Source organism: Rhea americana, unplaced genomic scaffold, assembly GCF_003343005.1.
Source record: "Rhea americana isolate MKP2758 unplaced genomic scaffold, rheAme1 scaffold_599, whole genome shotgun sequence".
Taxonomy (NCBI): Eukaryota; Metazoa; Chordata; class Aves; order Rheiformes; family Rheidae; genus Rhea; species Rhea americana.
Window position 1 is genome coordinate 60,219 of NW_028186755.1, and position 12,788 is coordinate 73,006.

General features: G+C 49.3%; 2 protein-coding genes across 3 annotated transcripts in view; one reads left to right on the forward strand and one right to left on the reverse strand.

The window, feature by feature from the left end:
- Window positions 1-1,053: 1,053 nt before the first annotated feature.
- Window positions 1,054-9,352, reverse strand: CCT3 (chaperonin containing TCP1 subunit 3). The gene is made up of 14 exons (XM_085319568.1): window positions 9,207-9,352; window positions 8,011-8,072; window positions 7,534-7,584; window positions 7,395-7,457; window positions 6,718-6,814; window positions 5,980-6,097; window positions 5,607-5,793; window positions 4,944-5,093; window positions 4,533-4,665; window positions 4,023-4,104; window positions 3,619-3,799; window positions 3,071-3,316; window positions 2,354-2,485; window positions 1,054-1,445 (listed from the first exon to the last, which is right to left on the reverse strand). The coding sequence occupies exons 1-14, from the start codon at window positions 9,235-9,237 to the stop codon at window positions 1,341-1,343; spliced, it is 1,638 nt and encodes a 545-aa protein (XP_085175694.1). The 5' UTR covers window positions 9,238-9,352; the 3' UTR covers window positions 1,054-1,340.
- An 874-nt stretch (window positions 9,353-10,226) lies between these two features.
- Window positions 10,227-12,788, forward strand: part of SSR2 (signal sequence receptor subunit 2) — a 7,683-nt gene continuing 5,121 nt past the window's right edge. The window contains exons 1-2 of one of the 2 annotated variants that reach the window (XM_085319571.1): window positions 10,227-10,353; window positions 11,924-12,202. The gene's annotated coding sequence lies outside the window, so the exon portion shown is untranslated. Of the gene's footprint in view, window positions 10,354-11,923; window positions 12,203-12,530; window positions 12,603-12,788 lie in introns of those variants that run through there. The other variant, XM_085319570.1, reaches the window with a different exon arrangement.

Consider the following 12,788-nt stretch of genomic DNA (forward strand, 5'->3'; position numbering starts at 1 on the left):
GGCAACGCGGCAGCGGCCCCCGCTCACGTGACCGCTCAGCTGCTTCCTCTCCCTCCTCCGCCCCCCCCCTTAAAGGCGCAGCGCCGCAAATCTCTTAAAGGAGCCGCCGCCCTTAAAACAAACAARCAAACAATAAAAAAACAGCGCTCCGGCGTTACCCCCCGGTTTCGGGGGAAAGCTGGGGATCGGCGGGCCCCCCCTGCGAGTCGGGGGGTGAGGGTGCACCTGGCTGCAGCCTGAGCTGCCTCGCAGCCCTGCCACCACCCCACCCGCGTCCGCGGGGCGGGAGGGTTTCGCCGCGCTCCCCGTGGCCCAGATAGCGGCCGAGGAACGGCACCGGGAGCGGCAGCAGCCAAGCCGAAGGGCAGCTGCCTTCCCAGCTCCCACAAAGGCCGAGGAATGGCACCGGGAGCGGMAGCAGCCAAGGGGAAAGGCAGCTGCCTTCCCAGCTCCCGCGCCTCCGGCATGCTGGCAACACGCAGCCAACCCGCCCCGCGACTAATTTCTCAGCTGGCTGATCCGGACTGGAGCTGAACAGATGCTACCAGCTGCGTGCTGGCACCTGGACCTCATTCCACTCCCTCCCCAGGGAGGTTTCATTTCAAGAACCTGTTCTTTTCCTRGCAATTTTTTAATCCACGCTGGCAAATCGCATCCTGGTTACAAAATCCAGTGATTTGGCCACTTGTCCAAACTTCCTCGACTCCTTCCAGCGAAAGMGGAAGGGCAGAGGCAGGGGGACGGGCAGGCTGGAGCCACCGTGGCCTTGTTTTGCACCCACAGCATTCAGTCCAATCCCCTAATATTTTTCCTAAYTCTTGTAACCATCTTCCAGCCTCATGCTGCTATGGAGCTGGAAGGGGCTCAAGCTTGGTCCGTGCCCGTGGYGAAAGCCCCGGCTGAGGCTGCGGCGAGTTTCCCTGGCAGCAGGGCTGCGGAGGACTTCACAACATCAGACAGACGACGGGAGCGGAACGAGCAGGCAGGGTGATGACCGAGCAGTCCCCCACCTCCTCCCCAGCACCCTCGCAATAAACACGCAGACGAACGGACTGAAGTGACACGTTTTATTGTTGAGGCAAAGAGCAATGAGAAGTTACAGTATAGACTTAAATTAAGTATCAGTGTCTCCAAACAGAACAAGGGCACATACGTGACACTGGCTCTTCGGCCACACTCACGTTCTTTTTTCCCCCCTACCCACAGACTTTAGACAAACTAATTCTCAGACTTTGCCCTGGCTCAGCCTCAGGACAGAGGAGAAGCGGCGTCGCTCCACTGTGCTCTTCCTGCAGTTGAGCCCGAGGTGCCCGGCTCTTCCTGTGGGTGACTCGACCCCTCTACTCCTGGGCTGCCTCTGGAGCTGCAGGCTGCTTGCTTTGATCGTCGCCTTTCTTTTTGTGCCCCGAAACAATGTCATCGATACGGAGGAGGAGAACAGCAGTCTAGGGAGAAACCCCACAGCCAGGTGAGAGAGGAGCTTGCTGCGGCGCTTCTGGCAGTACAGAGCTAGCTGGCTTCCTTCGTAGGGCTGCACGTGCACTAGCTTCCCACCCAGTCCTTATTTCCTAGGAATCACGCTGACTTGTGCTTAGACCAAGCTGCAGCCCAGGACAAGGACCCTGCTTAACACTGTATTTTAAAGTCTAGTCCAATAGACTAGAATAAAATCCAACCTATCTGGCTTTCACACCAACCAACCAACTGTATCTAATTAAATGAGCCACAGGGCCRTTGAACAGCAACCTGTCACAGCAGAAAGGACACTGAACCCATCACAGCCAGGTAGGAGCAGCAAGCGGCTCTGGCATGTGGCTGGGGCAGCTCGTGAAATGGGAGACACTGGTGTTTCCTGCTRACTGACAGGAAAGGGAAAATCCCTTTGTACAACTTTGATCTAATACCAGCGACCAAGTGTTCAAAATGTGATCTTTAAGATGGGGAGCACAGCTTGTGCAACACCAGTCAGACGATCAAAGCGCAGAATCTCCCAGTGCTACCAACTGGATTCCAGCACACTGCTAACATCGAATTTCTCGGCCGTGGTCAAGTCTAGCCCTCCCACAGAATGGCCCGTCCTTGCGAGACTAACGAGCACAGCTGGCAGTAACAGGTGAGATGGAAAATGACACTTTTCAGTTCAGGCTAGGGATCAAAACACAACTCCTTGGACACTTACCTGCACTGCATCCCTTATCACGTTGCTTCCTGTGCTAGCTAGGTGCGAGCTGACACACGAGCACGTGCCACAAACGGTTAGCAGGGCTTACCCTAACATCTGGGCGCACTGGCAGYAACATTCCCCTCTCTGAAAGATACACTACAAGGGTTCACTTAGCAGTTTCTTCCTTACCTCTACTGCTGTTTTGTAGGTCTGCAATTTGACTGCTAAAGGCTCCCAGATCCCCAATTCCTTCATGTCGACTAAGGCTCCGGTCTCACCATTCACTCCCCACGTCTGGCTGCCTTCTTGAGTGTGTTTCGCCTGTAAAYAGAGCAAAAGCTTACTCCAAAGTCGTCTCTGTCAGAGTAAGATAACAAATTCAGCTTTATGAATGCAAACTGATCATGTATTTACCAAAATGGTAAGAAGTCATTAGAATTTTCTCAACTGTGGAGTTTATACAAAAATTTTTGTTAACAAGTACCACATAAACCCCTACCCACTCATGCTACCTAACCTAATCTCAAAGTTTAAGACTTTTTTTCACCTTCATTTTTGAACTCTGGGACATAAATCAAGCTATTTAATTCCCCTTTCCTGTTTTCATAATTTGGCACAAAACTTTGGTAAAGCTGTTTGCRTTCCAGTTAATGCAAATGAACCCCCCCAAAACATAATCTTGTAATAACCTTCAACAGATAGGTTATTTCAAAAAGTGTAAATAATGGTATTAAATAGTGTAAATAACAATACACATGAATTGTGTAAAAAAGCCTATTTTAACTACAAAAATCTGCCCCAGAATAGCACAACATCACAATACACAGAARCACAATTGATCCGACCAGTAGGAGAGCGCACAAAGAGGCCGAATCTCTCRGAAAGATCCCACAATGTGTGTCTTACCCTGAGTGAGGTCAGCACACGGATGGTACTAGCACCGCAGTTCTGGATCAGTGTTCTAGGAATGACTTCCAGAGCCTGGGCTACCGCCCGGTAGGGCCACTGCTCCACACCGGTCATGCCCTTGGACTTCTCTGTCAGTGCATGAGAGACAGCCATTTCGGTAGCTCCCCCTCCTGGCACCAGCTGTGGGTCGATGAGGACGTTGCGACACACCTGCATGGCATCCTGAAGGTTGCGCTCCACCTCCTGTAACAAAGACAAAAGCACAGATTTATTGGTTGCAAAAGAAATTGTAACCCACCGCCAGCAGCGATCGCATAGCCCRGGGACTGCTGGGCTCATCACACACTGCAACACAGATGTTTTGCCTTGATTACACGGCATGTGAGACAAGGATTCTTTGTCGCTCTGAATCCTCACCCTAGAGCCCAGAGGAAGTTGGTGCTTGCTCCACTCACCCACAATAGCTCCTCGCAAGAAAGCAAGGGCTTACTGACACTAAGGAGGCGAGCAAGACAGGAGGGAAAGCAGAACATGTAGTAACTTACTGCTAAGATTTCCTTGCTGGCTCCACGCAGAATGATAGTACAAGCCTTGGGGTCTTTGCAATCAGTGATGAAGGCAAAATACTCATCTCCTATTTTTTTAACTTCAAAGAGCCTGGCTCCAGTTCCCACATCCTCCTCCCGCAGCTCATCTGTGCGGCTCACAATGCGAGCTCCACAAGCCCTAGCACACAAACAGCAGTCAAGATCTCTTCCTGAAACTGAGCTGCAGCAAAGTCACATGTGTTCAAGCGTCCATCTACCCCCATGGTCACACAACAGTTTGGGCCACAAGCCAAAAGACATATGAGTTAGATGCTCAAAAATAACTGGGGAGAAAGGCTGAGATACGAACAACTCAGTGCAATGGACCACAAGACTCTGCTCCAAGAGGAAGAAGCATTTACCTGGCGATCCTGTTGTTGTCAGTCTTCCTCACTCTGCGGATTGCTGTGATGTTGGCTCTCATCAGATAGTGCTGGGCCAAGTCTGAAAGCAAGTTTGTGCAATTTTATTGATGAATCAGCAGTACCATTACAAACTTGTTACTACTTTGGAGACCTATAAAGGGTCATGGAAAGGAAGCGCCTAAACGCTGCTTTTTAAACCAAGCTGCAAGGCAAAATTCCAGTGCAGTTTCCTATGGTTTGCTAGATTCAACCTCACTTATGTTTTTATATTGTTTCCAAATGCTGGAAAAACAAAACATTATTAGAAACATCCATGCTCATAAAACAACCTCAAGAAGCAACTTTAACACCTGCTAACACCTGTGTTGCAAAACTATTTTCTAGAAAGCTAAGAAATTAAGTCATATTTAAAAATTTTTTCTTTAAATCATTAGACAGTGCTTGTAAGATACCATCAACATTACTAGCTATGAATTCAGTGCAAGCAACGATCACAAATGTTATTACCAGAGATTCCTTTTTCTGTGATGACCAAGTCTGGCTTGACTCTGATCAGATCCTCACAGATCTGCTGAATGTATTCTTCCTCCATCTGCAGGATGCGGGCAAAGTCTTCTTCCCGAGTAATTTCAATATCGGTCTGCACAGAAAAAGGTGTCAAAATCTTAATATACTCCTCCCAACCCTGTCCACGTTAAACACAGACTCCCCCAGCTTGAATGATCTTAATTTAACCCAATGCAGTCTTTTAAGAACATGCTGCATCTGCAGCTAATTCTGCTGTGGGTTCAGTACTGTGGAGAAAAACAGGTAGAAAAAGTAACCAAGAGCATCATCTGCCACTCATGCTGGTCATGTGGATTTGTTCACCCTACTAGTTTTAAATGTCACAGATAACTCTAACAGAACTTGCTTTACCTGACTCTCTCCTTTCTTGTACTCTAGTGAGCAATCCAGGAGGACAATGCGTGGATTCTTAATAAGGCGACGCATCCTGGGATGAGTTACATCTTTATTCACCATGATTCCACGCAAAACACAAGAGTCTTCACTAAAACCACCTGGAATCTGACAGATGCAAAAATGGGGGAAATGAGAAGGAAATAAGATGAGTTATTCTACTCTACGAAAATAGGTATATTTGTGCTTTTAAAACTACCCAGCCCACATACTGAAGAAAAAGAAAGGGTCTCTTGAATAACTAAGGCATTCATATCACAATCTGAGTTAATGTTAAGAGCACACTGACATATTACTAAGCGAAAAGCCATGAAAAACCTGAAAATTGCTCACATCCTACTGCCTAGCAACATGTTTTTGAAAGATGCAAGTTGAAATAACCAAAATGATCTTTTTGACAGATACTCTAAAACCATTCTAAAACCTTTAAGTAAGTGCCCCATTCTTTTCACTGTACACCAGCATCACTGATAGCATTCAGTAAACTATCTTCAAGGGTTACGTTTGCAGGCTGCAAATCAGTAGCACATAAAATTCTTACTATTGCATCCTCAATACAACTAGTTTGGAATAAGAAAGGGGCAGGGCAGACAGAAAAGAGATGGTCCAGGACATACTCACCTTTTCTACTTTAGCGTATTTCTTGATGTCAATTTCCCTCCTGCCATTTTCCTCAAACTCCACTGTCTTGACTGCATCCAGAGCAATGCTGCAGGCCAAGTCAGACCAGCGGTTTATTGCCTTAGTGTTTATAGCACTCTTTATTATTTTAAGCATCATCTCTCTGTTGTTCACATCCACTGGAGTGCTAAGACAAGGGAAAAAAAATAGTGAATTGAGTATTACTCCAAGCTACAATCTATTCGTAATTCCATTCCATCCTTCTCTAATTAYATTTAATTATATTTTACTAGTGTGATTCCCTGAAGACTCACTTTTAAGCAGTAATAAAACCCTGTACCCCTTTTCTCCAACTCTCACACCCCATACTTACCCAATTTTCTTTAGAATACTGATCATATCATCCAAGGCCTTACGATAAGCCCCAATGATCACAGTTGGATGCATCTGCTGTTCAAGGAAGTGTTCGGCAACAGACAGCATCTCTCCAGCTAAACAAACATCAAATCCCCCAGATGAGTTAGTAGAACAATCATCGGTCAAGAACACTGCAGATAAAAAAATATCTGCTATTCATGCAGAGAGCTTTACCGCATTTATCTGTACCTTTCTTTGTACTCAATTGTGCTTATCTTGGTGAAAGAATACAACCAGCATAGAGCTGGTCACATTACAAGCGTGTAATGAACCTAGTGCTCTCTTAACGGTTAAAAACAGACAAAAAAACCCAGATCTCTCCTCCACAATTTTAGGGTAGGGAAATCATAACTATCTGGCTTATCAAGGCATATTCACTGGGTTCTAATGAGCAAACAGATGTAAGAAACGAGGGGGAGGGAAAAAAAGTAGTAGATGCACTGAAGGTTATGGAGTGGAATCTTTGACATAACTCCCCTGTGTCTAATCGGAACTGAGAGCAAGAGCAAAATGTTTTGCTGCTAACTGTTCAGATGACAATGTATGTCAGAATATGCAAAGAAGTAGCACAATATTAATCAGAAGTATCTGATCGCGTGAACACTATCACATACAAGAATTAATTAGCCCGAAACAGGACAAACTTCCGCCTTACCCTTTTATAAAGGGCACATGTCTTAGTCACTCTTCTTACCAAGGATAATKACAGATGTGGTCCCATCTCCAACTTCTTCATCCTGAGTACGGCTGATCTCAATCATTGACTTTGCAGCTGGATGCTGGACTTGAATCTGTAGAGGAGGCAAATGGCATGCTTTTGGTCTAAAATATTAGAAGTTGAAACTTCTTGTATTACTCAATGGAACAAATACCACACTTTTAAAGCAATTTAAGAAAATTCTTTGCCATAGTTGGGCAAAATGCCCCTTTTTCCAAGACAGAAAATAAGCTACTGTGTTTCACAATATTGCATTTCCCACAGTTTTTTTAGGCACTAAAAATTCTGTGATGTTATTTAGACAACAATTTTTGGCCTAATTATTTGCATGGTAAAAGCAAGCATCTACTCATTATATTTTGATGCATTCAAGTCAGTCTAACTATAATTAACATCAAGTTTACACCAATCTTTGAAAACTACAATGACAACTTACTACTCCAGGGCCAAATCTACTTTCYTGAAGAGAAAGGATTAGCTAGAAATATTTCATTCTTCCTCAATAAGCACCCTTCTTGGTACTGCTGTTTAGTTACTTCCTGTCTTTCAGGATCAAAGGTGAAATAATACAGTTCCATTAGCAGCTACTTCACTGTATTCTAGAACATTYTGACCCAAATGTTAAACAAAATAATCCTTTAGGAGAAACTTACCTCTCTAAGAATAGCATTGCCATCATTGGTCATCACGATCCCACCCATAGGGTCCAAAAGCATCTGCAGCAGAAACAATATTTGCACTGATCTGTAATACGCGCAGTGTTTCCAGCACAGGGATTTCAGCAGTTCTTACCTTCATCATAGCTCTTGGTCCTAAACATGTTCGGATAATGTCAGCAATAGTCTAGGAGGGAAAAAAGGAATTAGACAATGTAAGAAGGTATCAAAATCTAATAGYCTCTAGTAAACAATAATCTACATGAAATAGGCAGTCACTGCATTAAATTTACTGTTGCTTAGATGCAGAAGTCGTGGGAATGAAAACATAGGGATTATAAGAGCGTTGGTATTTCCCTAAACTATTGTCTAAATCAGATATCAATGTGTGTGCATTTTCAGATTTTGAAGAGAAAGAGGTTTTCATGGAGTGCTGCTGCTTGCTGCGTTAAACACCACAACGTCCAATTATACTGTTAACACCTGTTGTTTTAACACCAAAAATTCATTTTCTATGCTCCTTCTACTCTAGACTCATGCAGACTACAGAAGACTTCCTCAAATACAACTTTCCCTCCTAAATTTAAATAAAACTGTAATAATAATATGGTACCTTAGCAGCAGTGATGTTCCCAGTCTGGACTTTTCTTCCAGACTCGCGTTTCATATTCTGACCTAAAGCACATAGGGAGGGGGAAAAAAAAAAACACAGTAACAGCTTGAATATAACTGAAATCTGATCTTACTATACAGCAAAGATTGAAGCAGTAATACTGACAATGCATCAAAGATACCACCCCAGTCACTAGAGCTAAATTAAAAGTTTCCAAGATAAATATGACTGCCTAAATAGGAAAGCATACTCAYAGAAGAATATTAATGAAAAATAGTATTAAAGAATTCCTGGTTATCAGCACAACTCAACTAAGACAAAACTTGGCACACCCAAAATATGATCTAGGCCCCTCACAAAAATCAAAAAACAGTGATTCACTAGAATCTGCAAGATCCCATAGAGCGTGCAAATTGTTGCACAGTAGTTTTCAGCAGTCTGAGAAGTTTTTGATGCTCATGCAAAGTAACTAAAGCAGCTTTATAAAATTAAGTTTTATACATCAGCAATGCACAGCCTTCAGCACTTTAGTGCAAGCAGTCATCACCATACCAGCATCTCACAACCTTTTTAGAGGAGCAGCTGTCAGAGGGGTCTGCCCTACAGAATCTGCACCCAGATTAGGTCTGGGGCTGTGTTTCCTTAACCACAAGCCTAGACGGGATGAGCACAGCTTTACTTCGGGAGAGGACGTTCGCGCATGTTGATGAGATTTGTAGGACAGAACAAAAGGGCGCAACACTAAGAGCAGCACTGGGAAGATGTGGAGGGCGGCAGCAAAGGGACAGCAAATGGGACAGCGAAAAGTAAAGTGTTGAGACTCACACGGGGGTGGGAAGGAGCTGGGAGAGGGAGAGCCACGAGGAGCGGGAGAAGGGGGGAAGGAATAACGCCCCAGCCCCACTCAGGGCTGCGCAGCAGCCGCGAACGGCAGCGSATTGAGACATCTGGGGAGGGGGCCTCAGGGCGTGTCAGGGGCGGGGGCTGAGAGAAAACCCCGAAGAGGGAGAGTCCTGCCGCCAGAGGGGAACCGGGGGGCGGCGGCCGTGAGGGAGGGCCCGGCTCTGAGGGGGACCCAACATGGCGCCGGAGGAGGGAGGTGAAGTGGGGACCCCCGCGCCCCTCACACCCTCACGGACCGCGCCCCTCCCCCTTCCTCCTCCCCCGGAGGGTCTRGCCCGGCCCGCGGGACTCACTGAGGACGAGGACGGGGCGCGGGCCCATCATCCTGGCGGCGGCTGGGGCGGCGGCGCCCGGCGCGGAACCTTCTGGAGACAGCGAGCGCGAGGCGGCCGCGCCGAGAAGTGCCGCTTCACCGTGCCGCGACACCCTACCCCGCCTCCCGCCCGCCATGGCCAATCACCGCCCGCGCCGCGGGCCTGTTGTCCAATAAAACAGCGGCATCCCCCCCCTCCTCCTCCCTGGCGCTCTAAAGTTCGGTTGAGAAGCGACGCCCCAGCGGCGTGTGGCCACGGGGCGGGGCAGGCCGCACTGCGCATGTGTCTGCCGCACGCGCCGAACGTACGGATGGTGCGGGGAGGAGGGAGCAGCAGCAGCGCCGGCCACCACTGCGCATGCGCCTAAGGGCTTGGCGCGCCCGTTGGAAGGGCCCACGGGGGGGGAAGCTCATCCGGCGCGCTCCTCATCGTGCCCGGAAAACACCGGGACAGGACGGAACGGATCTATAAACGACGCAGAAAGGAGATAGGAGGCTTCTGAGAACTATGTGTRGCAGTGAGGTCCTCAGCGCCAACCCGCACTTCCCCCCCCCCGTAAACGCTGTGGTCTCGCCCAGCGCGCCCCGCGGGGCATCACGGGAGCGGCAGGCTTCCGCGCGGCATGCTGGGAGCGGCAGTTCGGGCCGCCCGAGGGCTGGGGCGCGGGGCCGGGCCGGGCCGCCGCGCTGCGGCTGCCGGTTCCCGCGGGGCCGAGCTCCCCCGGGGGCTGCCGTGGGCAGGGGCCTCGGCTCCGGCCTGGCGCGGAGCGGAGACCCTCGAGCTGCGCCCCCTTCCCAGCGCCCTGGTTCGCCTCAGAGYGGAGACCTTCAGCCTGGGAAACCTCCCCGAGACCCCGGTTCACCGTGGTCCCCTCCTGGTTTAGCAGGCCCTAACCCAAAACAGCCAGTCCAAGTGTAATTATAGAGAAAGACAGGCGGAAAACCACTCTGCCTTTTGGCAAAAGTAGCAGCAGCCTGTGTGCTTGGAGCTTTCAGTGTTTCCAGGTTCTCCTTGATCTGTTTCATTGAGTAATGTGTCTCTTTTTTTTCCCCTCTCCCATAGTTGACCAGCTCTTTTTCTGCTCAGATGGAGCAYCAGTTAGCCAGGAGGAAAAACACGAAAAAAAGTAGGTTGGATGCAGTATCCTTTGATAGCTAGCTACTGTTTGAATAAGGTGTTTTGCAGAGAAGTTCTAGTCTCCTCTCTGTCTAAAGCCCTAAGCATTTTAGGCCAGGAACAAGTGTTTTCTCAGTGTTTGTGGGGTAGCTGTCGCTGTGGGGTTCTGGTCTACGGGCTTCYGGACGCTACAGCAAATCCTACTGATAAACATATATATATTTATTGGGGGGATGCAGCTCCCCYCAATACCTGTCCTTCCAGGAGGATGAAATATATACATTAGCTGAAGCTTGTTAAGTGTGGTGTATGGCTTCTGGGAGTTATTTCCAGTTGCAGACTGGGAGTGTAGCCTAAAGGGTACAGTAGTGTGATCAGACTCTGTGGTTTTCTGCAGCTCTAGTTAGTCTTGAGTGAGTCATTTTCCCATTTTGTACTTACTCAGTAGAGCAAGGGGGAAAAGCCAGATGCTCCTGTCCCTTCTTCCTCAGCCCCTGACCACCAGGCCCGGGAGTGTTTTGCCCTGCAAGAGCACACAGCACTGCAAGATCCAGACCAAGATAACTCAGGCCCATCCAAGCATCCTGGCTGCAGTAGATCATGTGGCTGCTGCTGTGCAGCCAGCAGCATAAGAGGSAGGAGCAGGAGGCAGGTCTGCAAGGCACAACCTCTTCCTCCAGTGACTCAGCCCCTGTCTCTGCCCTCCAGCCACCTCTGCTTTGGATATCCTGCCTGGAGGTAGGAGCAGGACAGCCCATATTACCATGACTGTAACAGGGCTACCCTTGGAACGGGAAGTAAAATTATCAGTATTTTCTGCACTGGTTTTTCTTCAAATGGTTCATAGCCTTCCTAAGAGCTGCTCAAAAGGACCTGCACTGTGTTGGAGAGAGAAACCCAGCCTGTGGTTATGCTGCTTCTGTGGTGGATGGCTAACGTTGATCTGAGCTCTGTGATGTTTCCCATAGTCTGCGGGTTGGCTCAACTCTGCCTGGTKTGAGACCACTAATTCCCAGTGTCCTGCTCTGTTACTGTCTTGGTTCATGGGGGAAAGAAGAAAGCAGGTGTATGGAGGGCTGTTGCCAAAGGTTGAGAGTGGGGGACCTTGATAAAAGAGATGGGCGTAGGAGGAGGTACACGAAGCCTGTAGCTGAGAGGTTTCTGGAGAGGTGGATTCATAGGTTACTTGTGTGTGTGTGTGTGTGTATGAGGAGGAACATGTATATGAAGGCATGGATTTGGGGGGGTTCTCATGCCTCCATGGCCCTTTTCCCATCAGAGGTCTGCAGGCAACTGCCTGAGCAACATGGGAACAAGGGASCTCTCAAGGTTTCCTCCTGGAAATCGAGCCAGCAGCTTTTGCTTTGCTTGCTGGTTTTGCAATGGGGAGGTCAGCACACTTCCTAATCTGTTGGAAACAGAAGGGTGGAGCCTCTCCGGTGTGAGATGAGTTAGCGGAGTGGCCGGAATATACGGAGGTGCATAGGGAGAGGTGTCCCACATAGCCACCTTCACATTTAAGGAGTTTAACCCTGATCCCACTCCTTGCTCTTGTTTTCTTCTCCCCCGTCGTTTTGCAGAGGCTCTATGCGGTCGTCGTTACCGATGAGCTGGGCAGAGCTGCTGGCCAGCCTCGTCTTCAGCATGCTGTTCCTCCTGGAAGTGCTCTTCCGAGCCATCGTGGTCGTCGGCTTCCTGCTCTACCTGCTCGTCACTGACTGAAAGCAGGAAAGCGGGGAAGGCATCTCCTCTCCCCCTTGTGCCCAGCACCCTTCAACAAGGAGATAAGAGAGGAGAAATACAYGAACTGCAGGAACAGATGGAGAGAAGCGTGGGCAGTAGTCAGAGGAAGAGGGAAGGTATGGACTCTTTTTGGCTTCCTACGYGCCATCCGTGGTTGGCAGCTGAGTTTTCTCCCCACCCAAAGCACTAACTTCAGCAATGAGCTGAACTACAGGTTCCGGTCACTTGCCCCCTTCTACATAAAGGGCAGCCAGGTCCTGGAGAGGTGGCAGTGCCTTGMTTTTTAGTTTTGCAGGCGCTTCTGCCAGGTTTCCTTGGGCGAAGCCTTTGCGCCAAAAGCGGAGCCAGGGCAGGGGCAGAGGAGAGCGCGGCGGCGCGCTGTGCGCACGCGCGGAGTCCCGAGTGGGGATGCGGAACTACATTTCCCAGAGGGCCACGCGCGCCTTCCGGTCTGCGGGGACTTCCGATCGCGCTGTGCTGACTCGGCCTTCCTCTGGGTGCCGCGGGGCGGAGAGGGTGAGGGACCACCGGGGGGGTCCCATGGAGGGGCCTTAGGGGGCAGGGAGGATCCACGAGGGGAGGTCCGGGGGGGGATTGTAGGGCAGGGCCATGGGAGGAGACCTGTGGGGGGGTGTCTGTAGGGCAGCGGAGTCCTGGGAGGCGGGTCTGTGGGGCAGGGGAGGCCATGGAGGGAGCCCTGAG